Below are 24,985 nucleotides of genomic sequence, written 5' to 3' on the forward strand. Positions count from 1 at the left end.
CTGCATAGGCCCAAGACATTCCTTTATTAACCAATGGTATTCACAGCATACAGAGGGGAATCCCATATCACAGGCCAAAGGCTCAGATGCCTGTATACTTGATGCCATCCAGTGTGGGTGCTGGGAGCAGAACTCAGGTCCTTTAGAAGTGCAACTCAGAATCACTCAGCCATCTCTCCAGCCCCTGAATCATTAATGTTACATATTTATTAAATACAGTGTTGATTCATGTACAGTGAACAGTGGCAAAATATGTGCAATGCCTTAAGCTGACTTCCTAAATATAAAATTCATTAGGATGGGAGAGATAGCTCAAGGGTGAAGAACACTGTCTGGGCTGGGTGTGGTGGTGGTGCATGCCTTTAATCCCAGCACTTGGGAGGAAGAGGCAGGCGGATCTCTGTGAGTTCGAGGCCAGCCTGGTCTACAAGAGCTAATTCCAGGACAAGGCTCCATAGCTACATAGAAACCCTGTCTCGAAAAACAAAAACAAAAAAAGAAAAAGAAAAAAGCAAAGAAAAAAAAAAAACCCAAAACACTGCTCTTCAAGGGGACCCAGATCAGTTTCAGCACCCACAAGGCGGCTCACAACCATCTGTAACTCTAGTTCCAGAGGATCTGATGCCCTTTGTCTGGCCTCCTCCTACATATGGTACACAGGCATACATGCAGGTAAAACACCCATATACACAAAATAAACCATTTTAAAAATTTAATTAACATATACAAGTTGTACATATTTATGAAGTAATTGATCTTTCACATTGTGTACATAGTATATACGGATTATAAAGAGATTAGTCCACATTCTTTTATCTTTACATCGCCTTGGCGGTTATGAACTCTTTTCTTGTCGTCTTTCATTAGACAGAAAATAGGTTCTTGTAAGCTACATTCACCAAACTTTGCTATAGGACTCTAGAACTTAAAAAAAAACATTAGACTATAGATATGTGATAGTTTGTAAATGCTGCTTAAACTCATTATTAGGACATGCGTGTTCATCATTCATCTTCTGTGGCTGCTACCTAACTATGGCAGTGCAGTTCAACAGTGACAGAGGCTGGGTGGTGGTGGCGCAAACCTTTAATCCCAGAACTCAGGAGGCAGAGGCAGGTAGATCTCTGTGAGTTCGAGGCCAGACTGGTCTACAGAGTGAGAAACTCTGCCACGAAAAACCAAACCAAACCAAACCAAATCAATGATGACAGAGACCACAGGATTCACAGCTGAAAATATCTAACCAGCCCTTTGCAAATAAAGTAACCACAACTTAATTTACACTCACAGCTGCCAGCTGCAGAGCCTGGATGAGTGCAAGACGACCTGCCACCAACCGTCACTGACAGAGATGGACAGTTAGAGCCAGGAAAGACCAGTGTGTAGGTAAATGGGTTTGCTTCTGGGGCCCTGGAACTCAATCCTCATGTTATGTAGCAGGCACTTTACCAGCCGAGCCATCTGCTGAGTTATGTTGTAGTTTTGTTGAGACAGGGTCTCACGTAACCCAGGGGGAACTTGAAGTTGCCATTTAACTGAGGAAGACCTTGAACTCTTGACCTTCCTGCCTCCACACCCAACCACACTGATGTTTGTAAAATGTAAACAGTGATGTCGCTCTCTTACTGATGTTATTCCAGAACATTCTATCCAAGAATGCAATCCAAATTATTTATCTTGACTAATAGGAACCGGTGTGAGCACGTCCTGGCTCTTTCTCCTCCTCCGTTTACTTCCATTTTGAACTTATTGACTGACTTCACACAAACTGGATGACGTAAGCAGAATATGCCCACGTCCCAGCAGGGATCCAGAGGGATCCCATGAATGTGTTATGGCAATAGGTAAAGGGTATTTTGCAGCTGCGATTAAATTAAGGACCCGGGCCGGGCGGTGGTGGCGCACGCCTTTAATCCCAGCACTCGGGAGGCAGAGGCAGGCGGATCTCTGTGAGTTCGAGGCCAGCCTGGTCTACAAGAGTTAGTGCCGGGACAGGCTCCAAAGCTACAGAGAAACCCTGTCTCGAAAAGCAAAATAAATAAATAAATTAAGGACCCGGAAATGGGTAGGCTCTTGGATTTAGCTGGGTGAACCCAGTGTAAGCACAGGGCCTTGAAAGTGAGGAGAGAGGAGATGTGGTGGCTAAGCCAAGGTAAGAGATACTGGCTTAGATGGTGAATGGGAGCGCTCTGGGTGTCCTAAGTCAAATTGGTTTCCACTGAGCAGAAGTCCCAGTCAGCTGGGCTGCATTCTTCCTGGAGGCTCTAGAGGGCAGTCCACTCCCTTGTCTTTTCCAGCTTCCAGAGACCATGCGCTTCCCTTCGTTTGTGGCCTCTTTATTCCTCTCCAAAACAGCAGATGAGGATCTTCAAACTCTCCCTGTTTCCTTCTTCCACTTTTAATATGACCCATTAGACACACCACACATATCCAAAAGATCCCCATCTCAGAATATTAATTTAGTTCTTCTACCAAAAACCCTTATTTCTCCAAGGTAAGACTGTAGGAGCCAGCCATAATAAGCTAAATATGAACAGATCCACCCAAAGGAAGTTCTTACTTTCAACCATTATCACCTGCCAGAGTAGGACTCAGCCATAATGGAGGCCAGAGTCTTAGTAGTTTACCCTGAAGCAATACCTGGTTGCAGGAAGAATCACAAACTGAGATTACCCGACCACTACCCAAGAACAGACCATCCAAAGGAAATGCCTAGCATTCCAACCGCTGTAGATAGGATCACCTGCCAGCACACTCACCAGGACACCCTTAGACAAATGTCAGCCAATCAAGGGTCCTGAACCTCAGAAACCCCTCACCTTCACCTTTCCTACTATAAAAACCCAACTCTAACTGAGCTTGGGGTTCTTTTATTCCAATAAGTTGGACATGCAGAGAGACTGAGTTTGCAAACTTGCATAAAATAAAGGCTCTTTGCTTTTACATATGGGACTCGATCTCCTTGTTGGCTTTTGGGGGACTTTGTGGATTTGGGCATAACAAAGACAATGTGAAATTTTGGGCATCTGAGTGCACACATCCTTTTGGGGGGAGCGTGGGGGTGGGGGGTGACATTATCCTGCCAGCCATAGGGTTCCGTGAACTCACATTCTGGTGTTTCTTCAGTTCAGTTAACCAGAGCAGTAAAGAGTGCTGAGCCATCTCGTTTCACTTCTGTGGAATAGCTGAAGGAACTGTAATATGTTTGTTCAGGAGAAAGCTCAGTCTGGTTGGGCACTGTAGAACTATATTTTCTTTTAAAATTTTATCCATTTATATTTATGTGTGTATGCTTACATGACTTTATGGGCACCACATGTATGTAGGAGACCACAAGAGGGCACTGGATCTCCCAGAACTGAAGTTACAGATGGTTGTGAGCCACTGTGTAGATGTTGGGCACTCAGCCCCAGTCCTCTGCATGATCAGTAAGTGCCATTAAGCACTGAGCCTTCTCTCCAGCCACAGGAACCATGCTATTTCAAATAACATAGGAGGGCTTTTGGTTAACTTTCTAGCCAGAAATAATTATTACAAAAACTATATTTTTAAAGGAAACTGTGCTACAGTACTTGTACTGGGTGGTTTTGTGTGTCAACTTGACACAAGCTAGAGGAAGGAGCCTCAGCTGAGGAGGTAGATGCCTCCTTGAGATCCAGTGCAGGCATTTTCTCATGATCAGGGGGGAGGCTTCAGCCTATGGTGGGTGGTGCCATCCCTGGGCTGCTGGGCTGGGCCTGGGTTCTATAAGAAGGTGGGCTGAACAAGCCATGGGAAGCAAGCCAGTAAGCAGCACCCCTCCATTGTATCTGCATCAGCTCCCGCCTCCAGGATCCTGCCCTGTTAAGAGTTCCTGTCCTGACTTCCCTCAGTGATGAACAGTGATGAGGAAGTGTAAACCAAATACACCCTTTCCTCCCCAACTTACTTTTTGGTCATGGTGTTTCATCTCAGCAATAGAAATCCTAACAAAGACAGTACTGAAGTGTAATTAAAAAAAAAAAAAAGATTACTCCAGAAGGCACTACAATTGAATGTCACAGATGACCTAATTTACTATTTCTTGAATAAAAGTCAATAGCCACTACACTTGATTTAATAATTGGTTATATTAAATGTTCTTCTGCAATTTTAGTACCTCCATAACAGTTTTTTGAGATTTTTATTTATTTTTATGTGTATAAGTGTTTGCCTGAATGTATATATCTACATTATTTGCATGTGGTGTCCTTGGAGGCCAGAAGAGGGTGTTGGATCCCCTGGGACTGGAGTTACAGATCATTGTTAGCTGCCATATGGATGTTGGGAATTGATCTCAGGTTCTTTGGAAGAGCAGCCAACACTTTTTTTTTTAATTTAACTTATATTATGTACATTGGTGCCTGACCTGCATATATGTCTGTGCAAGGGTGTCATGTTAGATCCTCTGGAACAGTTGTGAGCTGCCATTGCAGGTACTGGAAATTGAACCCTGGGTCCTCTGGAAGAGAACTAAGTACTCTTAACTGCTTAGCCATCTCTCAGGCCCTTGCAGCCTGCATTCTTAACTTCTATGCCAGCTCTCTAGCCATCAATAACAGTTTTTAAAAGTTGACAATGATCTTGCTGTTCTCATTATGACTTGCTAGGCAAGCTGTTACACATTTGTGATCCTAGCACCAGGCAGGCAGAGACAGTGTTAGGAATATTAATGTGAGCTCCCTGTCAACACAAAATTCCCAATCAAGCCAAATCAAAACAAGCCAAATTAAAAAATATCCAGGTTTAACAGGAGATCTGCGCTCTTGCTCTCTGGTAGCCCAGAGGGGGGAACCAGGAAACAGGAAGAAAGGGAGACCACATGTTCCTCTTTCGAGAGATCACTTAAGTACCCTGGGGAGTGGTCCTGACCAGTGGGCCTGCTGGGATTTGGAGTCCAGACCAGGCCTGGGGGCTGGGATAGATGTAAGGGGCTGGGGCCTACGCTCCCAACTTGACAGACAGAAGATCCTTAAGGCTAGGCCAATCAGTCTAGCTTAACTGGTGGCTTCTAGGTCTCAAACAAAGTAGAAGGCATTTCTGAGGAAAATTACAAATGTGATGGTGTATGGCTTTAATCCCAGAACTCCGAGACAGAGGCAGGCAGATCTCTGTGAGTTCGAGACCAGCCTGATTTATAGAGCAAGCTTCAAACAGGGCAGGGCTCTATAGTGAGACCCTGTGTCAAAGCCAAACCAAACTCACCCACACTTTCTTATTTTGTTTTGTTTTTCAAGACAGATTTTTCTCTGTTTAGTCCTGGCGGTCCTGGAACTCAATCTGTAGATCAGGCTGGCCTCCCAAGTGCTGGGATTAAAGACATGCACCACCACCGCCTGGCCCTCTTTAGCTTTTTGATTGAGACAGAGTTTCTTATAGTCTAGGCTGATACTCCTGACTTTATCTCCCAAACGCTGGGCTTACAAGATGTACCACCACACCCAGCTTCCAAATCTTTTAATCACCTGTCAATTTTACCTAAAAGTAACCTCAAATGCTACAGGAGTGTTGAAGGCAAACGATTGTGAAATAGAAACAAGGAAGCATGCCTGTAAATTCTAAGTTAAAATGTATATAAATGTTTTATGGTTACGACTGTGAAGCTTTTAATAGATGATTTTCTACCTCAGCAAAACCAAAGAGCAGGGTAAGATAAGGAGGCTAATGGTAATGCAGAGGGCGAGAAGTCTCTGGGATCAAGCGTGTGAACTTGAGCAGGCAACTCAGCGGCACCTTCTGGGGGAGGAATTAAGCAAATGTATAAATAAACAGGACTTTCAGGAGGCAGCGTTCTGATTTGTAGCGGCTGTGTTTGTGAGGGCTTGGCTTTTGTTTGCACACGTTTCCAAGGAGACAGTCACAGCTGGGAAACGTTAAACTATAGGAACTTTAAGAAACGATCCACGCCCTAAAACGGAAGGTAAAAACGAGCAGGTGCCAAGATCACCCATTAACTAATAACCAAGCGTGCAGCAAAGTGGAAGGAACTCTGACTCTAACAAACATGGCTTCCGGTTACTTCCGTTCTCCTTTTCGTAATTTGGCTCTGCGACTTCTCGCGATTTTATAATTGGATCTATTTAGCAAGCGCCTGACCTTCTTCCTGTGGAGAAGGCGGGCTAGGGAGGAGGAGCTACGCTCTGATTGGTTGCTATGTCGGAGCGTTTCTGGCCACGCCCCAGCCCTGATTGGCTACCGAGAGGGGGCGGCTTGAGAGGCGGTGGCAGCGGCGTGGGGAGCCATGGGTCAGCCCGCCAAGGTGACAGGGCTGGGGAGGAGGGACAGGGAGGCTGAAGATCAGGACCCTCGGCAGGGGAGGGAGGCGACCCGAAGGGACGCAGAGTGGAGGAGTCAGTGGAAGAGGGTGACGACCATGAGAGCAGTGGGAGGGAAGGGAGACGGCCCCGAGGGAGAGTGAGTGAGGAGGGTGACCACCCCGATCGGCTCTGAGCGGAGGAGGGGGACCCCGAGGGGCGCTGAGTGGAGAGTGACAGCCAGGAGGGACAGTGAGTGAGGGGGGTGAGAGATGGTGAGTGGAGGAGGGTGATGATCGTAAACTGACCGCCCTTGCCTTCATAAAGAAACCAGTAGTAAGAAAATTATACACAATAAAATCGAAGGAAGTTCTTCAGACTAAAAACACAGCTTGTTTTGTGAGGCTGAAACTAGGATTTAACTTACCTAGAGGAATTCAGAAATCTCTAGAGAGGGAGTGGCTGCATTGCTGAACCTCTTGTTCATGGCTATCCCAGACAATGTATGTCTTGTCTCAAAATTTAAAAAGGAAAGAAATGAAATCACAAGAAACCATAGGCAGAGACCTGAAGTTTAATTGGGAATTAGGAGGGTCTGGCCTCAGACTTTCTGTGTAGCCCCCAGCTGGCTTCCAACTCAGCAGTCTGCTTGCCAAGTGCTGGGATTACAGGTGTGAGCCACTACACTCAGCTACTTTTTCATCTGAAAAGTTTTTTAGTAGGGATGTGGCTGTATTCAGTAGTAGAACCCTTAGCATGGTCAAGGTCCTGGGTTCCATGCCCAATACTGCATAAATAATAAATAAAAATGTAATTATTTTATTAGCTCCAATGTAATATTGGTCTCAATAGCTTTGTAATAATAAAGATAGCATTTTCTTTTTAAAAGTATTTTCTTTGAATGGGTGGTGTTTCTGAATGTCCGTGTATCATGTGCATACCTGGTACCCACAGAGGCCAGAAGAGGGCGTTAGAGTCCCTGGAACTGAAGCTAAAGGTGGTTGTCAGCTGCCATGTGGGTGATGGGAAGAACCTGGGTCCTCTGAAAGAGCAGCCTATGATTTTAACCTCAGAGCCATCTCTCCAGCTCCCATTTTCTTTTTATGAGGATAATGGTCTTAAACTAGTGGTGTTGTTTTTGTGTTAATGGATACCCCCAGTCCCTTAGGGACGACATATAATTACTGAGATTACTGTTTGGTTTGAGACTGTGGTCTTAATATGATCTTTGGGATCAAGTGATTTCCTTGCTCTACTTCCTAAGATGCTGGGACTACAGGTGTGTACCTAGACACCTAGTCGTGTGTGTGTGTGTGTGTGTGTGTGTGTGTGTGTGCGCCTGTCTGCCTGCCTGTCTGTCTCTTTTCACTTAATTTATTTTTTTATTTTGTAGTGCTGAGAAATGAGCCCAGGACCCACTATGTGCTAAACACAGTCTACTGTGGTACCTTTAAGAGCCATATTCCTGGCCAGGTGGTGGGTGGCGCATTTAATCCCAGCACTGGGGAGGCAGAGGCAGGCGGATCTCTGTGAGTTTGAGGCCAGCCTGGTCTACAATAGCTAGTTCCAGGACAAGCTCCAAAGCTACAGAGAAACCCTGTCTTGAAAAAAATCAAAAAAACAAACAACATATTCCTTTCAACAGTCTCTGCAAGGCAATCAGCTCTTACTGTCAAGCACTTTAGAAAAATTCTTTCTGGCTAGGTGGTGGTGCACACCTTTAATCCCAGCACTCAGGAGGCAGAGACAGATGGATCTCTGTGAGTTCAAGACCCAGCCTGGTCTACAGAGTGAGTTCCAGGACAGCCAAGACTGTTACACAGAAAAGCCCTGACTAGAAAAAAACACACAAAAAGGGAGAAAGAAAGAAAAAAGGAAAGAAAAATCCTTTCTGTGCACATTTCTCAATTTCAAAGCCATCCCCACAATGTTGTTTCGTCCCTGTTCTCCTATAGCAAGTCTGTTCCTTTCCTGTGATTGTCTTAAAGTACAGACGAAGCATAAAAAAATAAAAATCCTAAATCTAAAATGCTCATAAGTAAATCTTAAATATTTTTTCCATTTCATGTGTGTACTTGTGAGTGCATGCGTGCATGTATGGATACTTCTATTGCCCTTCTACCTTCTTTATTGAGGCAGGGTCTCTCAACAGACCCCAGAGTTCTCCAGTATGAGTATGTAGCCTTGAGAGCCAGTTGCTTTGGGTATCCTCTGTCTCTGCCTTTCGAGGCTGGAAGTGTGCATCTACCCTGTATTTTGGGGGGTTCTGGGGATCCAAATTCAGGTCCTGACCCTTGCTGAACCACGATTTTAATCCCTGAGCCATCTCCCCAGCCCTATATCTAAGGCAGATTTTCTATTTTATTTTGTTTTTAATGTTTTTTATCTTAATGTGCATTGATGTTTTGCCTGCATGTATGTCTGTGTGAGGGTGTCAGATCACCTGGAATTGTATGATGTCATGTGGGTGCTGGGGATTGAACCCAGGTCTTTTGGAAGAGTTAATTCTCCTGCCTCCCCCTCCTGAGTGCTGGATTTACAGATAATGAGCCACCGTACTTGGCTTAGATTAGTGTTTTGTGTTCTTTTTTTCCTTATTTCTTTCTTTCCTTCCTTCTTTCTTTCCCCCCTCTCCCTCTCTCTTTCTCTCTTCCTCCCTCCCTTCCTCCTTTCTTTCTTTCATTGACGATTGTTTGTTTCACAGACCTTAACAATTTTGTAAATAACAGTTTTTTCTTTAATGTTTTTGTGCTAGATGGAGCCTGGGAGCCCAGGGCCTTACCTTTGCTAAATTGCACACTGTACCACTGAGTTGTAACCCCAACTGCTACTTTTTTTTCCTAATTATGTGTCTGTGTGCATGTGTGTGGGTATGTATGCACAAGTGCAGATGCCTGCAGAGGCCAGAGGAGTTACAGGTGGTTGTGAGCCACTTGATGTGGGTGCTGGGAACCAAACTGAGGTCCTCTGAAGAACAGTTTGCATACAGTACATCCTCCTGACCACTGCACCATCTCCCCAGTTCCCCATTGTTTTTGTTCTTTGTTTTTGGCTTTTTGTGGGGGGAGGTGGGGAGTGGATGGGTGTGGATTTTTGAGCTGAGTTTCTCTGTTCACAGCCCCACCTTGTTTTGTTCTTGAACTGAAAGAGACATAGCAACTCAGAAGATATTTTGCAAGTTCTTGCTTTACCAGCTATGCTGAAAACAAATAGGAAATAAATCCTACTTAATCCTTCTAATACAGCAATTTTAAATGTTATGTAAAATGTGATTTTTTTTTCCTGATACAGGGTTTCTCTGAGTAGTCCTGGCTGTCCAGGAACTCACTCTGTAGGCCAGGCTGGCCTCCAACTCAGAGTGTTGGGATTAAAGGCATGCACCACTGCCACCTGGCTTTGAATTTGATTTTTTTTCTTTTTCTTTTTTTTTTTTTTTTGGTTTTTCGAGACAGGGTTTCTCTGTGGCTTTGGAGCCTGTCCTGGAACTAGCTCTGTAGACCAGGCTGGTCACGAACTCACAGAGATCTGCCTGCCTCTGCCTCCCGAGTGCCGGGATTAAAGGCGTGCACCACCACCGCCCGGCTTGATTTTTTTTCTTAACCATAAAATATTATTTATTTATTTATTTGTGTGTGTGTGTGTATGTGTGTGTATAACTCTCTCTGTGTATGTGTGTAGTCGGAGGAAACCTCAGGTGTTGGTCCTTGCTTCCACCTTGTTTGAGGCAGGAATTCTGCATATGACAGGCTAGCTCCAGAATCCCTTGAGCGCCTGGAATTATCCTGTCTCTCTGCTGTCATCTTGCTGCAGGCATACAGGGGTTACAGATGTGCACTCTCATATCTGGTTTTTTTTTTTTTTTTTTTTTTTTTTTTTGGTTTTGGTTTTTCGAGACAGGGTTTCTCTGTGGCTTTGGAGCCTGTCCTGGAACTAGCTCCGTAGACCAGGCTGGTCTCGAACTCACAGAGATCCGCCTGCCTCTGCCTCCTGAGTGCTGGGATTAAAGGCGTGCGCCACCATCGCCCGGCTCATATCTGGTTTTTTGTGGATTCCAGGAATTTGAACTCACAACTCAGAACTGCGGAGCGTGTGCTTTATCCCCTGAGCCATCTCCTCGGCCCTGAATTCTTCTTTTTCTTAATAGGTTTTACAGCTCTTTAGAACACTACACAGGACCAGACAACAAGTTTTTAAAAATGATAAGAGAGCATTAGAAGGTAAATATATTTTTCACTCCTTTAGAGCAAATCCATGCTTTTGTTATTTGTCTTGTTTTGCATTGCTAGGAATTGAACTTAGAGCCTCACCCATGTGAAGCAAATTACTCCATCATTGAGCTAGGGTGCCACCGTGAGCTGGGAATCTTAGATATCCCAGGCTGGCTTTGAAGGTTCTCTTGTAGAGGGTGACCTTGAGCTCCTGGTCCTCCTGCCTGAGGTGTGTGCCACCACCCCTGGTGCACACCCATTCTTTAGCTGGCTGCTCTGTAGACCAGGCTGGCCTCAAACTCAGAGACCCACCTGCCTCTGCCTGTGCCTTCTGAATGCTGGGATTAAAGGTCTGTGCCACTACCACACAGCTAGGATAGGACCAGACTCTTAACCCTGAGGAAGATCAGCACCAAAGGAGACTCCATGGCTATTTTTCTGTCAGCATGGGTTATATTATTGTTTTAGCCAACATTTGTTGAATATTTACTAAGGACTTCATATAATTAAGTTGCTGCAATGTAGGTGGTATGTGTGAGCCTAAAAGGTTGTTTTGTTGTTGTTGTTGTTTTTTTTGGTTGTTTGAGACACACAGGCCACTTTATAGTCTTACCCATCCTAGAACTTGCCATGTCGACTGTGCTGACCTCAGACTCACAGAGCACCTCCTGCCTTTGCCCCCCCCCCGCCCCCTACCCCCACTCCGTATTTAGTTAAAGGCATGCGTCACCACACCTACCTACCACACCTGGCAACTCTGCTTTCATCATTCACTTTTTCTTTAGCCAAGGTCTCGGGATCAGATCTTCCATACTGATGCATCTGTGTGTGCGGGTATATACAGTTTGCACTGGTTCTTCCCGTCTTCATAAAGCATTTTAGTTGGGAGTGGTAGCACACGCATGTAACTCTAGCACTCTGGAGGCTGAGGAAGAGGGCTCACATGTTCAAAACAGCCTCGGCTTTACAATGAGACCCTTGCTCAAAACAAAACAAATGTTTAGATTTACACAAAAGACATACTTGGGTTCAGACTTCTTAGAATCTAGTAGTTCTGAAGGTACACAAAGTTGAAAAGAAGCCAGGCTTGGTGGCCTTAAAGTCTGGAGAATCTCTGAGTTCCAGGCCAGCCTGGTCTATATAATGAGTTCCAGGATGGCCAGAGCTATGTCAAAAAAAAAAAAAAAAGGAAAGAAAAAGAAAAAATGAAAAAGAAAAAAAGGCAGAAGGAAGAAGAAAAAAGCCTTACCATCTATAGCCCAAGGTGGCCTCAAACTTAAAATTCTCCTGCCTCATCATCTTTTTTTTAATATTTATTTATTTATTTATTATGTATACAATATTCTGTCTGTGTGTATGCCTGCAGGCCAGAAGAGGGCACCAGACCCCATTACAGATGGTTGTGAGCCACCATGTGGTTGCTGGGAATTGAACTCAGGACCTTTGGAAGAGCAGGCAATGCTCTTAACCTCTGAGCCATCTCTCCAGCCCCTGCCTCATCATCTTAAGTGCTGCTCTCATGGTGTTGTGATATCATGCTTGGCATGGAACACATTGCTCATGCTTTGCTTTATATGAGAAGTAGAAATTCATAATGAGTTATGCTGAATAACATGTAAGAATCATGGGTATTAAGTTACATGTATTTCTCTCTCTCTCTAGCGGCCAGAGTAAAGATAAATGAAGAATTCAAAAAACATAAAAGTGAGGCCTCTCCGGAGAAAATAGAAGAGGTGCAGTAACAGGTTTCAGTTGTTAACAGAGCTGGTGTGAATGTCCTTAGTAAAGAGAGGAGGCGGGAGTGGAGGGTCATGTAAAGGAAAGCCATCCCTGGTAGTGAGAGCCCTCACAGCCGCAGACGCCTGCACTTGTTTGCTGTGGCTCCTCTCTGGCTTGTCTTCTACCCCCAAAGATAACAAGGTCCCTGGGAAGAGAACGCAGAAGCAGCTCTGGTCAAGGCCAGGGCAGCTGAGCCATGGCAGAAGCCGCTATAGCGGTCTCATGATGCAGCACTTCACAGAGAATTTTAGGTCGGGAAGCAGTGCAGAGTGGAGCTGGGCGTGGTGGGGTTTGCCTGTCTTTGTAGTACTCTAGAGGCCGAAGCAGAAGAATCACAAATCCAATGCCAGCCTGGGCTACATACTGAGAAAAGAAAATTGTGGGGATTCTTATGGCCCAGAGAATTGATTGGTAAAAGAGAAAATACAAATAAGAGAATATCTCTAATAATAATATTTGTACAAGTGAACAACAAATTAGAAAAAATTGCTTTTTCATTTGTTTTATTTTTATTTTGAGACGGGGGTCTCACTATGTAGTTCTGCTGTCCTAGAGCTCACTATGTAGACCAGGCTGACCTCTGCCTCCTAAGTGCTAGGATCAAAGGCGTGCTCTGCGATGCCCAGTCTCCAACACATTTTAAAATGCAAATTATAACAAAGTTCTAAGTCTATTTGAACAAAATTTGGGCTAGATAGATAAAAATGAAGGGCATCTGAAATGTTTGCGCTTCCTATACTACCTGATGCAGTTGCACAAAGCTAGAAGCCACATTATCAGAAAGTGACCTGTAAAACCGTTGTCTTCAAAACCAGTGCAGCCCTACGAAGCACTCAGGGGTGACTCTGTCTGATTTTCTTAACAGATGTTGAAAGTGGGTTCCGATGTTGAACTATTACTCAGAACATCTGTTATTCAAGGTATTCACACTGACCACAACACCCTGAGTAAGTAAAGTGGGTTGGAGGTATATGATTGCTGACTGATGTTTCAAAATAATAACGTTACTGCTCCTTTGTTTGTCTTTATTTTGTTTATTATTATTGTTCTGTTTTTTCTTACTCTGAGACAGGGTTTCACTCTGTAGCCCTGGCTGTCTTGAACTTGCTGTGTAAATTAGGCTGGCTTCCCCTGGGATTACAGGCGTGATCACAGCCACCAGGCTGACATTACTCTCTAACACCAACACCGGAAATGAACTCAAGTCCTCGGCTGAGCCATCTGCCATCTCCCCTCCCCCTTTTTTCTTTTTACTTTCAAGTTTGTTTGTAGATTCTTTTTTTTTTTTTTTTTTTTGGTTTTTCGAGACAGGGTTTTTCTGTGGTTTTGGAGCCTGTCCTGGAACTAGCTCTTGTAGACCAGGCTGGTCTCGAACTCACAGAGATCCGCCTGTCTCTGCCTCCCGAGTGCTGGGATTAAAGGCGTGCGCCACCACCGCCCGGCTTGTTTGTAGATTCTTTTATTTCACTTTATGTGTGTGCATGTTTTGCTTGCATGGATATATGTGCACCCATGTTTGCCTGATATCAGTGGAAGTCACAAGAGGATGTTGGAGTCCCTGGAGTTAAATTATAAATGGTTGTTAGTCATCAGATGACTGATGAGAACTGAAACCAGGTCTTCTACAAGAGCAGCTGTGCTCTAAACTGCTGAGCCATCTCTCTAGAGCCCCTCCACCAGATCTAATTCCTGGATATATTGCAAAACTGTAGTTTTATTCACATCCTTTTTGTGTTGTTTTTTTTTGTTTTGTTTTATTTTATTTATTGTTCTTGTTTTTTTGAAACAGGGTCTCACTATGTAGCCTTGGCTATCCTAGAACTCATTATGTAGACCAGGCTCGCCTTGAACTCACGGAGATCTGCCTGCTTCTGCCTCCTGAGTGCTGAGATTAAAGGGGTGCACCTATACCGGCTACAACCATTTTTATGTAACCATATTTATTATTTTTTTTCTGGCATCATTTATTATCGACTTAGACTGTCTATTCTTTTTTTTTTTTGGTTTTTCGAGACAGGGTTTCTCTGTGGCTTTGGAGCCTGTCCTGGAACTAGCTCTGTAGACCAGGCTGGTCTCGAACTCACAGAGATCCGCCTACCTCTGCCTCCCAAGTGCTGGGATTAAAGGCGTGCGCCACCATCGCCCGGCTAGACTGTCTATTTTTTTGCCTTTTATTCTATAATTAGTTATTTTAGTTTAGAAGAATTGGGATTATAGGAAATGGAAATATATGCCAGGCCCTTTTTTTTATAATTTTTTTATTTACTATGTATATAATATTCTGTCTGTGTGTATGCCTGCAGGCCAGAAGAGGGCATCAGACCTCATTACAGATGGTTGTGAGCCACCATGTGGTTGCTGGGAATTGAACTCAGGACCTTTGGAAGAGCAGGCAATGCTCTTAACCGCTGAGCCAACTTTCTAGCCCATTGTTAATGTTTTTAACATTTGTGTGTGTGTGTGTGTGTGTGTGTGTGTGTGCGTGCTTGCACACTCAAATGCACACACATATATGACTAGTGGAAGTCAGAAGCTAGCTCTCATCAAGTGGGTTCGAGGCATTGAGTGTGGGGTGCCAGGCTTGATGACAGGCACTTTTACCCACTGAGCTATCTTACAGGCCCGTTAGTTTGTATGTGTCTGCTAACTAAGGAAGTATGAACGCCTTTCAGTGGGTTAGCAGAGATCTGAGTATTCTCTTTACAAAGTGCTCACTTTCCTACAGGATTGTTTGCCTTTTTTCTTGACTTGAAGGAATTCTTATATGTTCTAAATATAAATCTTTTATTGGATATTTCTATTCTAAGAATCTTCTACTTGTGGTCTTTCCCTTTGAGGAGTTTCCTATTTAATATAGTCTAGCTGATCCATTTTCCTTTTTGTATTTGGAATTTTTGGGGGCTGCCAACCAGCTCCCAAATAAAGGCATGGAGACTTATTATTAATTATGAATGCTCAACCTTAGCTTAGGCTTGCCCACTAGCTCTTTTAACTTAATTTAACCTGTTTCTATTCATCTGCATGACTTTTTACCTTTTTGACTTGGACTTTTTATCTTTCTTTCATTCTGTATGACCTACTTTCCTGCTTCTTCTGTGTCTGTCTGTCTGTCTGACCGCTGATGTCTCCCTGTTGTCTCCTTTTCTTTTTTCCGCGAGCCTAAATTCCTCCTCCTATTTACTTTCCCTGCCTGGAAATTCTACCTATACCTCCTCCCTTGCTATTGACCACTCAGCTTTTTATTAGACCAATCAGGTGCCTTAGGCAGGCAAGCTAAAACAGCAACATATCTTGACATAGTTAAACAAATATTCCACAACATTAACAAATGCAATACATCTTTACAAAATTAAACAAGTATTCTGCAACACTTTATGGTAGATATTTTTAGATTCTGGATCCTGTTGAAGAAGATTTTGTATCAAACAAGGTCATGGAGGGATTCTCCAGTGCTTTGTTCGAAGAGTAGTGTCTTAGTTAGGGTTTCTATTGCTGTGAAGAGATACCATGACCAAGCAAGTCATTTTATTTTATTATTTTTTATTTTATTTTATTTTGAGACAGGGTTTCTCAGTGGCTATGGAGAAATTTGCTGTGTAGACCAGTCTGGCCTCGAGCTCACAGAGATCCACCTGGAGTGCCGGGATGAAAGGTGTGCGCCACTGCCCAGTTGATCATGGCAACTCTTATAAATGAAAAAACATTTAATTGGGGTGACTTGCTTACAGTTCAGAGGTTTAGTCCATTATTGCTGTGGGACATGGCAGCATGCAGGCAGACATGGTGCTGGAGAAGCAAGCAATCGGAAGTGGTCTAAGTATTACACCGAGTGAAGCTTGAGTATATATGAGACTTCAGAGCCCACCTCCACAGTGACACACAACAGGGGCACATCTACCCCAATAAAGCCACACTTCCTAATAGTGCCACTCCCTTTGGGGGCCATTTTCTTTCAAACCACTATAGTAGTTTTTGGTTATCTATTAAAGCTGACTTTGCTTTTGTTTTTTGTTTGTTTGTTGTTTTTGTAGCCCTGGCTATTCTGGAACTCTCTGTAGACCAGGCTGACATAGAATGGCTTTGTGTTTTTTTGGTTTTTTTTGTTTTGTTTCTTATTTTTTCTTTTTTTTTTTTAAATATTTATTTATTTATTTATTTATTTATTATGTATACAATATTCTGTCTGTGTGTATGTCTGCAGGCCAGAAGAGGGCACCAGACCTCATTACAGATGGTTGTGAGCCACCATGTGGTTGCCGGGAATTGAACTCAGGACCTTTGGAAGAGCAGGCAGTGCTCTTAACCACTGAGCCATCTCTCCAGCCCCTCTTATTTTTTTCAAGACAGGGTTTCTGTGTAGCTTTGGTGCCTGTCCTGGAACTAGCTCTTGTATACCAGGCTGGAACTCACAGAGATCCCACCTGCCTCTGCCTCCCGAGTGCTGGGATTAAAGGCGTGCGCCACCACCACCCTGCTGGCTTTGCGTGTTTTAAGAGCACGTGGTCCTCTCACAGATAAGCTTCCACAGCAAATTAGGTCACAGAACCATATAAAGGATCTTTACTCTTACTCTGAACAAACACGAGTTAAAACGTTCTGACTCCTTCACCTTTGCAGTTACTGGGTGCGGGACTACTGTTGCACAGGCTATTCTTGAATTTCTCCTGGTATAGAATTAGTATATTTCCTCTCCCCGCCACACACACACACACACACACACACACACACGAGGGCAGCAGCCCACGTTCCTTTTTTTGGTTATTTTGTTTTTATTTATTTATTTTTGGGATGAGGAGGTTTCTCTATGTAGCCCTAGCTGTTCTGGAACTTGCTTTGTAGACTAGGCTGGCCTTGAATTCAAAGAATCTGTCTACCTCTGTATCCTGAGTGTTGGGATTAAAGGTGCTAGGCCTAGCATCTCTCTCTCTCTCTCTCTCTCGCTCTCTTTCTCTCTTTCTCCTTTTTTTTTTTTTTTTAGGTCACTTCCTGAAAAACCGTCAGTTTCCAGGGCAACTTCTTCTAGCATGTCTGCATGCCTAACCACATCTTCATTGTTTAAGATGAGATTCAAGATTGTGTCTTTGTTTTGGAGCAGGCTCTTGAAGTGAAATCTCACGGGCATTCTTCTTCCCACCGGCCTAGTCAGGGGCCATCACTATGACTTAGCAGCTGTGATCAGTATCTAAATCCAATCCCAGAGACTCATAAACGGAGCTGTCCTCATGGCTGTAGCTTCGTGGTCAGAACTTGAACAACTTTGTAGAAAGGAGCCTTTATAAGATGATGGGAGTTCTGGCTTTGTGGCAAGGTAGAAACAGTAGCAGCCAGTTTTGGAGATTCTTCATACCTCTCACCAGTGTTGAAGATGGAAGGTTGATATCACAGTCAGACGCTTCTTGCTTCTTTCACGTAGCCATGGTGATAAACCTTTAACCACAGCCTGGAGGCTTGGAGACAGGAATGTATTTTGGAGGCTGCAGAGGTCTGAACTTTTCAAACCAGTGCTTTCTGGCAGGGGAGATGTCTTTCAGCTCCATAATGGTGTCATCTACGCCTGCTGCGACTCCCGAGTTATGTGCTCATTCAGAGGGTCACTGGATGATGAGCTGTAGTGAGGTTTCCACCAGAGAAGACCACTCGGACACAGAGTCAAGGCAATAAAAAGTCTTTATTAGCTGGCTGGTGATAACACTAGGTGTTCAGGTCCCAAGTGCAGTCCCTAGCCTTTCCCAGGGTGGGGTTTTAAGCACAAAAATCACATCCTGGGTTGACACACGTCATTTAGGGACTGTTCCAAAACTATGGACTTTGATGGATTAGGTCTTTGTTCTCATTTTGGTCAATGTTGCTGTCTGTGTGCTGGGTCCCAGGGCCTGAGTGGCACTTCCGTTATCATGTCAGTATGCTGAGATGTGGGCCAGTTTATGCTTCGAGAGTTTCAGTGTTTGCTTTGTTAGTTCCTTTGTGTGGGTTTGAGCTACTTCCTGGTTGGAGCAGTTGCCTCTACGGCCCTTTGGTGGTAAAGTACATGAACACTAAGTGTCGTCACACGGAAAGTGAGCTGTTGGCTGTCTTTCAGCTCACTGGGTGAGAGGAGGCTTCAGTATGGACCATCTTGATCTTTTGAGACAGGGTTCCTCTGTAGCTTTGGAGTCTGTCCTAGACCTCACTCTTTTAAACCAGGCTGGCCTCGAACTCATATAGATCTGCCTGCCTCTGTCTCCTGCATGCTGGGATTAAAGGTGTGTTCCACTATGCCCAGCTCAGATGTCTTTTTTTTTTTTTAATTTCTGCCTTTTTGTGTATGTGTCTGTGTCAGTGTGTGCACATTTGTGTGTGTGCACATGTGTATATGGAGGTCAGAAGTTGGTGTCAGGTGTCCTGGATTGCTGTTCACCTAATTGTTAAAGACAAGGCCTCTCACTGAACCTAAAACTCGCTGCTTTGGCTACATTGGCTCACTTATCATACCCAGAGATCTTCCTGTGTCCACCTCTCTAGCTCTGAGATCATGGGTGTGTGTTTCTGCACGGGTGCTCTGGATCCAAACTCGGGTCCGGTGCTTGCACAGAACTCATTTTATCAACTCACTCATCTCCCCAGCCCTAAACTTCTGCCCTTTGATCCTGTACATTTGTCAAACACTGATTGTTTTTCTAAGACAATTTAATGTGACTCAGCCCTTATTGTGATAGGCATTGGGATTTTTGTGGAACAATGGGTAGGACAAATCTGGTTCTTGTCCTTACGAAACTGTGCACTCTTTGTAAAAGATTGATAGTTTAGTGTTCCCCCAAAGCACTTTCTGTACGTCAGAGGAGCCCCAAGGCCAAACACCGGAAGGGATAGGTTCTTAGAAAGAAAGTGACTGCTGGGCGGTGGTGGCACACGCTTTTAATCCCAGCACTCGGGAGGCAGAGGCAGGTGAATGCCTGGTTTACAAGAGCTAGTTCCAGGACACCTAGGACTGTACACAGGGAAACCCTGTCTCAAAAGAAAAAAAAAAGAGTAAGCTTCCATCTCAGCGTATTGCTGTTTATGTGCCTGATATATTTAGTAACATTTTTATAACTTTAAACTATCTTAATATCCTATACATCATTAGTGTCCAAATGTTTCTGCCACACTATTGTGAACTAGGCTATCCATTATGCATATCTGTGTGTGTGTGTGTGTGTGTGTATATATATATTTAAATTTAAAATAAAAAATTTTTTTGGAGACAAGATCTCACTCTGTAGCCCAGGCTGGCCTCAAACTCGCTGTGACCCTCCTACCTCAGTCTCTTTAGTGAACTCACTCTGTAGACCAGGTTGACATCAAACTCACAGAGGTCTGTTTGCCTCTGTCTGGGATTAAAGGCATGTGCCACTACCGCCTGGCTGATCTGGTGACCTTTACAGTGGTAAATCATAAGGTCAGTGACTAATGGGGCACAAACAGATCTGGACTACAGCAATAAAAGAAGCAGCCCAAATGTCAGTACATGCTGGGTAGCTTCTTTTGCTTTCAGCAAGATGCTGAGAAAGAATACTTGCAGATGAAGTTGGTTCATTCACAAACAGGGATGGATGAGTCTCACTTTGCTAAGGGGCGTTCTTTGTTTAAGCCTGTATTCTGAAGAGAGCCTTGAGGAGCTGCAAGGTCACTGGTCCCACTGTCCCATGTAAGACAGATGTAAAGAGGCTTCTAAAATGTAACCTGGGTTTGCTCCCAGGCCTCTTTCCTCCTTATTCATGGGAGCTCGTTTTGTTGCTTTTTCTTTCTATAAGAAGTGCTCACTTTAAGGCTAGTGAGTGTGGCAGATTACCAAAGAAGAATGACTGTCTTTATTGCTTAAAGTTGGGTAAGATAACTTGCCTGTGGCTTCTTGTTTGTGGAAACAATTGGAAACAGACTTGAAGTTTATAGTTTTTGAGTGTGGATTGTATTGCTAAGAAACCCAGGCTTGTGGAGTTTACTTCAGCTCTGAAAGCCATTCCTGCTCTCCTGAACTCATATTAACAGGAAGTGGACTGTGAAAGCTTTTGAAGCTCCCAAGAGAGGCTATCTTCCCCAAGATCTCCATCTCCCCAAGACAGGAAGTGGCTCAGAGGCTACATCTGGCATCTGTGTTGTAGAGTGCATCAGAGCAGGGCTTTGAGTCTCTTGAAAATAGAATTTGGTACTGCCAGATTGTCAGGCCGAGGATTAGTTCGTTACCAAATTAAGAAGTTTGCCTTTTCCTGTCCCTAGGATTTAGATTTTCTGTGGCCCGAGCACTGCCATGGATTCCCAGTCTCATGTATTTATTTTTCTTTTTTTGTTTGTTTGTTTGTTTTTGTCTGTTTGTTTGTTTTTCAAGACAGGGTTTCTCTGTAGCTTTGGAGCCTGTAGCTCTTGTAGACCAGGCTGGCCTTGAACTCACGGAGATCTGCCTGTCTGTGCCTCCTGAGTGCTGGGATTAAAGGCATGTGCCACCACTGCCTGGCCTTAAATGGTGTTTTTTTTTTTAATTTATTTTTCATCCCTTCATTTATTTCCATTTATTTCCAACTAAAGTGGGGTAAGTGTCTACCATGTGAGCCACAGATGGACCCAGTGGGCACAGCAGGCCAGCACTGGGTCTTTGGGGACAGGTTGTAACTGGAGTGTTCCGTGAATGCATATGTCCTTGTTGCCCATCCAGAGAAGGGCCATGAGGAAGGCTGTAGCGTTCTTTCCCAGACTGTCTGGCATCTTTTATACACCTCTATCTACTGAGTGTTGTTTCCACTGAAGCTATTGTTTTGTTGAAAAGGAATGGGCTGGGTGGGGTTCCCCTCCTGCCCTTTGTTCTTCCTGCCTGCAGAGCAGACGTGGTGGTAGCGAGGGAAGGCAGACTGCTGTTCAGACAGGGAGGGAAGGCAGTCCTGGGTTCTTAGCAGCACCGAAGACTTGCACCAGCTCAGGCCTGCTGTGTTCATAGTGGAAGAAAACTGAATCTTACTAAACCACTGGTAGATTTCTGCTTATTCAAAGCTGAACATAATATAAAGTAGTGTTGATGGGTTTAGTAATTTATTCTTCAATGTAATAGTCTTGAATTCTTGCATTTTCGCTATAAAAGACATTTGTGAAGCCTTACGTTATTATGTGACTATCTTTTTCAATAGGTTATGAACCACTTTGAAGTAAAAAAAAAAAAAAAACAACCTTTTTTTTTCTTTTTTCTTTTTTTTTGGAGACAGGATCTCTTATTCTGTAGCTCTGGCTGTCCTGGATTTTGCCTGTAAACCAGGCTGGCCTCCAGTTCACAGAGGTCATTCTGTAATGACAGTTCCTCCTGGCACCAGACTGCCTCTCGCATTGCAGTTAGCATCCTTGGCTCCTGCCTAGTAAGTTCCCTAAGCGACCTGTCTGGAGCCATTGCTGAGGATCAGGATGTAGCTCAGTGGTAGGATACAAGTTTAGCAATGCATGAGGGCCTGGGTTTGGTTCCCAGCACCAAAACAAAAAGGAACGGAGGAAAAGAGAGGGGAAATTATGAAAGGGGAGGGGAACCACTGTTCTGTAGATGAGGACTGTCTAAATTATGAGAGTGCTATCTTGCTTTCTATAAAAATTTCTAAGTAGCCAAGCAAGGCCTGATAACCCCTAATTTCTTCATTGGGAGGTGGAGGCTGGAGGATCAGTGGGAGTTCAAGACTAGCCTGAGCTATATGAGACCCTCCCTCAAAAACCATTCCTAGGTGACATTTTTAATAAGCAATCGACAGATGGTCAAGAATGTATTTTTAGCTTAATTCTGTTCCGTTGTTTAATTAGTCATGTTTAGTAAAATGATGGACTCGGTTGTATGTTTTTATGTAACATGAATAAGGATCTTATTAAATGCCTTCATTTAGAGTCAAAGATTTCACCTCAGACAACTGAAATAAAATGTCTCTAGAAGAGTTCTTTTCAAGGTTCCTAAATCAGACAGTTTACAGTTGGAACTGTGGGGGAAGTGGGCGTGTGGGCACTTAGGTCTGTTTTGAGGATAGATAGTAACTGCCGTTGTAATCATCTTAACCACTCGTCTCTCTGTGTTCCTTGTAGAGCTGGTCCCCAGGAAAGATCTTCTAACAGAAAACGTTCCGTACTGTGATGCGCCAATTCAGAAGCAGTAAAGTTTCCAGGACAAAACCTGTCTCTGCTCCCTCTGACTTTAAATATATACCTAGCCAAAGTCCTGGACATGCGATGTTTCTCTCTGAAGTAGCATGTTGCGAATGAGCAGCAGGCTCAGGGCTGCAGAGCACTGCAGTGTTCTGAGGACATAGATGTGCCTCCCTCCTCACCATCAGGCAGCCTGACCTGGCGACCGGATGTCTGGGGAGGTGGGACTCTTTCCTTCCCCTTTGGTAGGTGTTTTGGTCTTACCAAAGCTATTTGCCAATGAAGCACTTTACCAAGTTGGTGACTTTTCATCCCATGGGAAACAGTACTGCAAAATATAAAACACTACATTAAATTGATGTTTAATTTCTAAAATATTAAGTTGATAAAAAAAAAGAACACTTTCTGCCAGCTCTCTACTGAAAGTAACCATTGTTTTCCAAAGTCTTGCGGTTATTTCTGCAGATAAAATAATGTGGCTTGCTTCTCTGTGTTCTTATAAAGACAGTTTTTTCCTTGCCTGTGTAAATGTCTAAACACCTTGAGCGTGCAGTATCTGCAGAGGAGAGGGTATTGGATCCCCTGGGACTGGAGTTGTAGATAGTCATGAGCTTTTATGTGGGTCCTGGGAATTGAACTTGAGTCCTCTAGAAGAGCAGCAAGTGCTCTTAACCACTAAGCCATCTTTCCAACCCCTATAAAGACATTTTAAATAGTCTTCTGAAGATAGATGGGCCGGGCGGTGGTGGCGCACGCCTTTAATCCCAGCACTCGGGAGGCAGAGGCAGGCGGATCTCTGTGAGTTCGAGACCAGCCTGGTCTACAAGAGCTAGTTCCAGGACAGGCTCCAAAACCAGGGAAACCCTGTCTCGAAAAACCAAAAAAAAAAAAAAAAAAAAAAAAAAAAGATGGATGAAATCTCAAAATCACTTTGGGTCACTATAGAATAAAGACATCCAACATTTTGAGGAAGTGGTGGCGCTCTCTCAGACTACTTGGTCCTTGTAGAGTTAACTGTATTTGGATCACAGTTGGATGCTATTGTGAAATGCTATAGATGGCTATATTCTCTCTCTCTCTCTCTCTCTCTCTCTCTCTCTCGCCTTGAACTCAATGACCCACCTGCCTCTGCCTCCCCAGTGCTTTACATAATTTGATTCTGAGTGTTGCCAAATAAATAATAGTAATAATAATTGAACTTTGTCATAAAGTTAAAAACATTTTTACTGGGTTCAAGGCCAACTTGGTCTACAAAGTGAGTTCCAGGACAGCTAAGATCATTCCCCAGAGAAACCCTGTCTTGGAAAAAAAAATTTTTTGCCCCCACTGGGCAATGGTGGCACACGCCTTTAATCCCAGCACTCTGGAGGCAGAGGCAGGTGAATCTTTGTGAGTTCGAGGCCAGCCTGGTCTACAAAGCAAGTTCCAGGACAGTCAGGGCTGTTACACAGAGAAACCCTGTCTCAAAAAAAAAAAAAAAAAAAAAAGAAAAGATTGTCAGATCCTTTAGAACTGGAGTTACAGATGGTTGTGAGTTGTCATGTGGGTGCTGGGAACTGAACCACAGGTCCTCTGGCACAGCAGCCCATGTTCTTAGCCAGTGAGCCATCTTTCCAGCCCCTCAACCCAATTTTAAAAGTAAACATTTAAGCAGATGCTTAATCTAAAAAGATGCATAGAAGCTGTCAAGATTGTGCAGCGGGTGGTGGTAACTTGCCTTGCAAGCCTGGTGACCTATGTTTCCTCCTGGAACCCACATGATGGAACAAGAGATCCAAATTCTGCAAGTTGTTCCCTGACATAAATAATCATGCTGCATAATTGCACAATGCTCACACAATCATCATTTTTATGATAGGCAAATGACAGATACAGCATGAAAAACTGTTCAGCTGAAAGTTAAAATCTCAGTGACATACTGTTAGGTGTCTTGTTAGATATCAAGTGTTGACAGGGACAGGGCTTTTTGTTGTTTTGTTTTTGTTTTCTTTTCTGAGGCAAGGTCTGTCTATGTAGCCCTGGCTAGTCTGGAACACATTTGCTTTTTGCCTTATTTTATCAAATCCCTAGATTGTCTGCCTCCTCTTGGCTCAGGGAAGATTGAGATTTTTTTTGTGATGGCTGTGGTAGAACAGCGGAAGAGCTACTCATGGAAGGGTTTGTGTTACTTCATGATGTCAGTCCATATTAGGGGTGGAGCCTCTGCAGAACATGGCGTCAGACGGGCAGTACTTGGCTAAGCCTGGCAGGGAGTGGGTGGGTGAGCCTAACGTTAAAATAACTCCTTACTGTGCCAATCAGATGCCACCTCCTAAAGGTTCTACACACTTCAAAAGAGCCCTGCAAGCCAGGGATAAAACACTTGAAACACGAACCTGCAGGAGACATTTCAGATCCAATTGTAATGTGTGTGTGCTCTTGTCTGTGCACCTGTGATTGCGTATGTGCACATGCTAGGACACATGTGGAAGTCAGAGAATAATGTCAGGAGTTGGTTCTCTGGGAATTGAACTCAGGTCATTAGGTTTGGCAGCAAGCACCCTTTTTCTACTGAGCTATCTCACTGACCCACACATGCATATCCTGAGCTGGAATTGTGAAGGGCTG

The 24,985-nt window shown here is 44.0% G+C and overlaps 1 protein-coding gene across 1 annotated transcript; it reads left to right on the top strand.

The window, feature by feature from the left end:
- The first annotated feature begins 6,214 nt into the window (after positions 1–6,214).
- On the top strand, positions 6,215–22,864 carry Lyrm7 (LYR motif containing 7). Its single transcript, XM_041665152.1, has 5 exons — positions 6,215–6,277; positions 10,417–10,489; positions 12,143–12,213; positions 13,125–13,206; positions 22,319–22,864. Exons 1-5 carry the CDS (start codon positions 6,260–6,262, stop codon positions 22,387–22,389), a joined length of 315 nt encoding a protein of 104 aa, XP_041521086.1. The 5' UTR covers positions 6,215–6,259; the 3' UTR covers positions 22,390–22,864.
- Positions 22,865–24,985: the final 2,121 nt, after the last annotated feature.

This window comes from Microtus oregoni, unplaced genomic scaffold (genome assembly GCF_018167655.1).
Source record: "Microtus oregoni isolate MIOR12 unplaced genomic scaffold, Mior012 000015F_ref0000493, whole genome shotgun sequence".
Lineage (NCBI taxonomy): Eukaryota > Metazoa > Chordata > Mammalia > Rodentia > Cricetidae > Microtus > Microtus oregoni.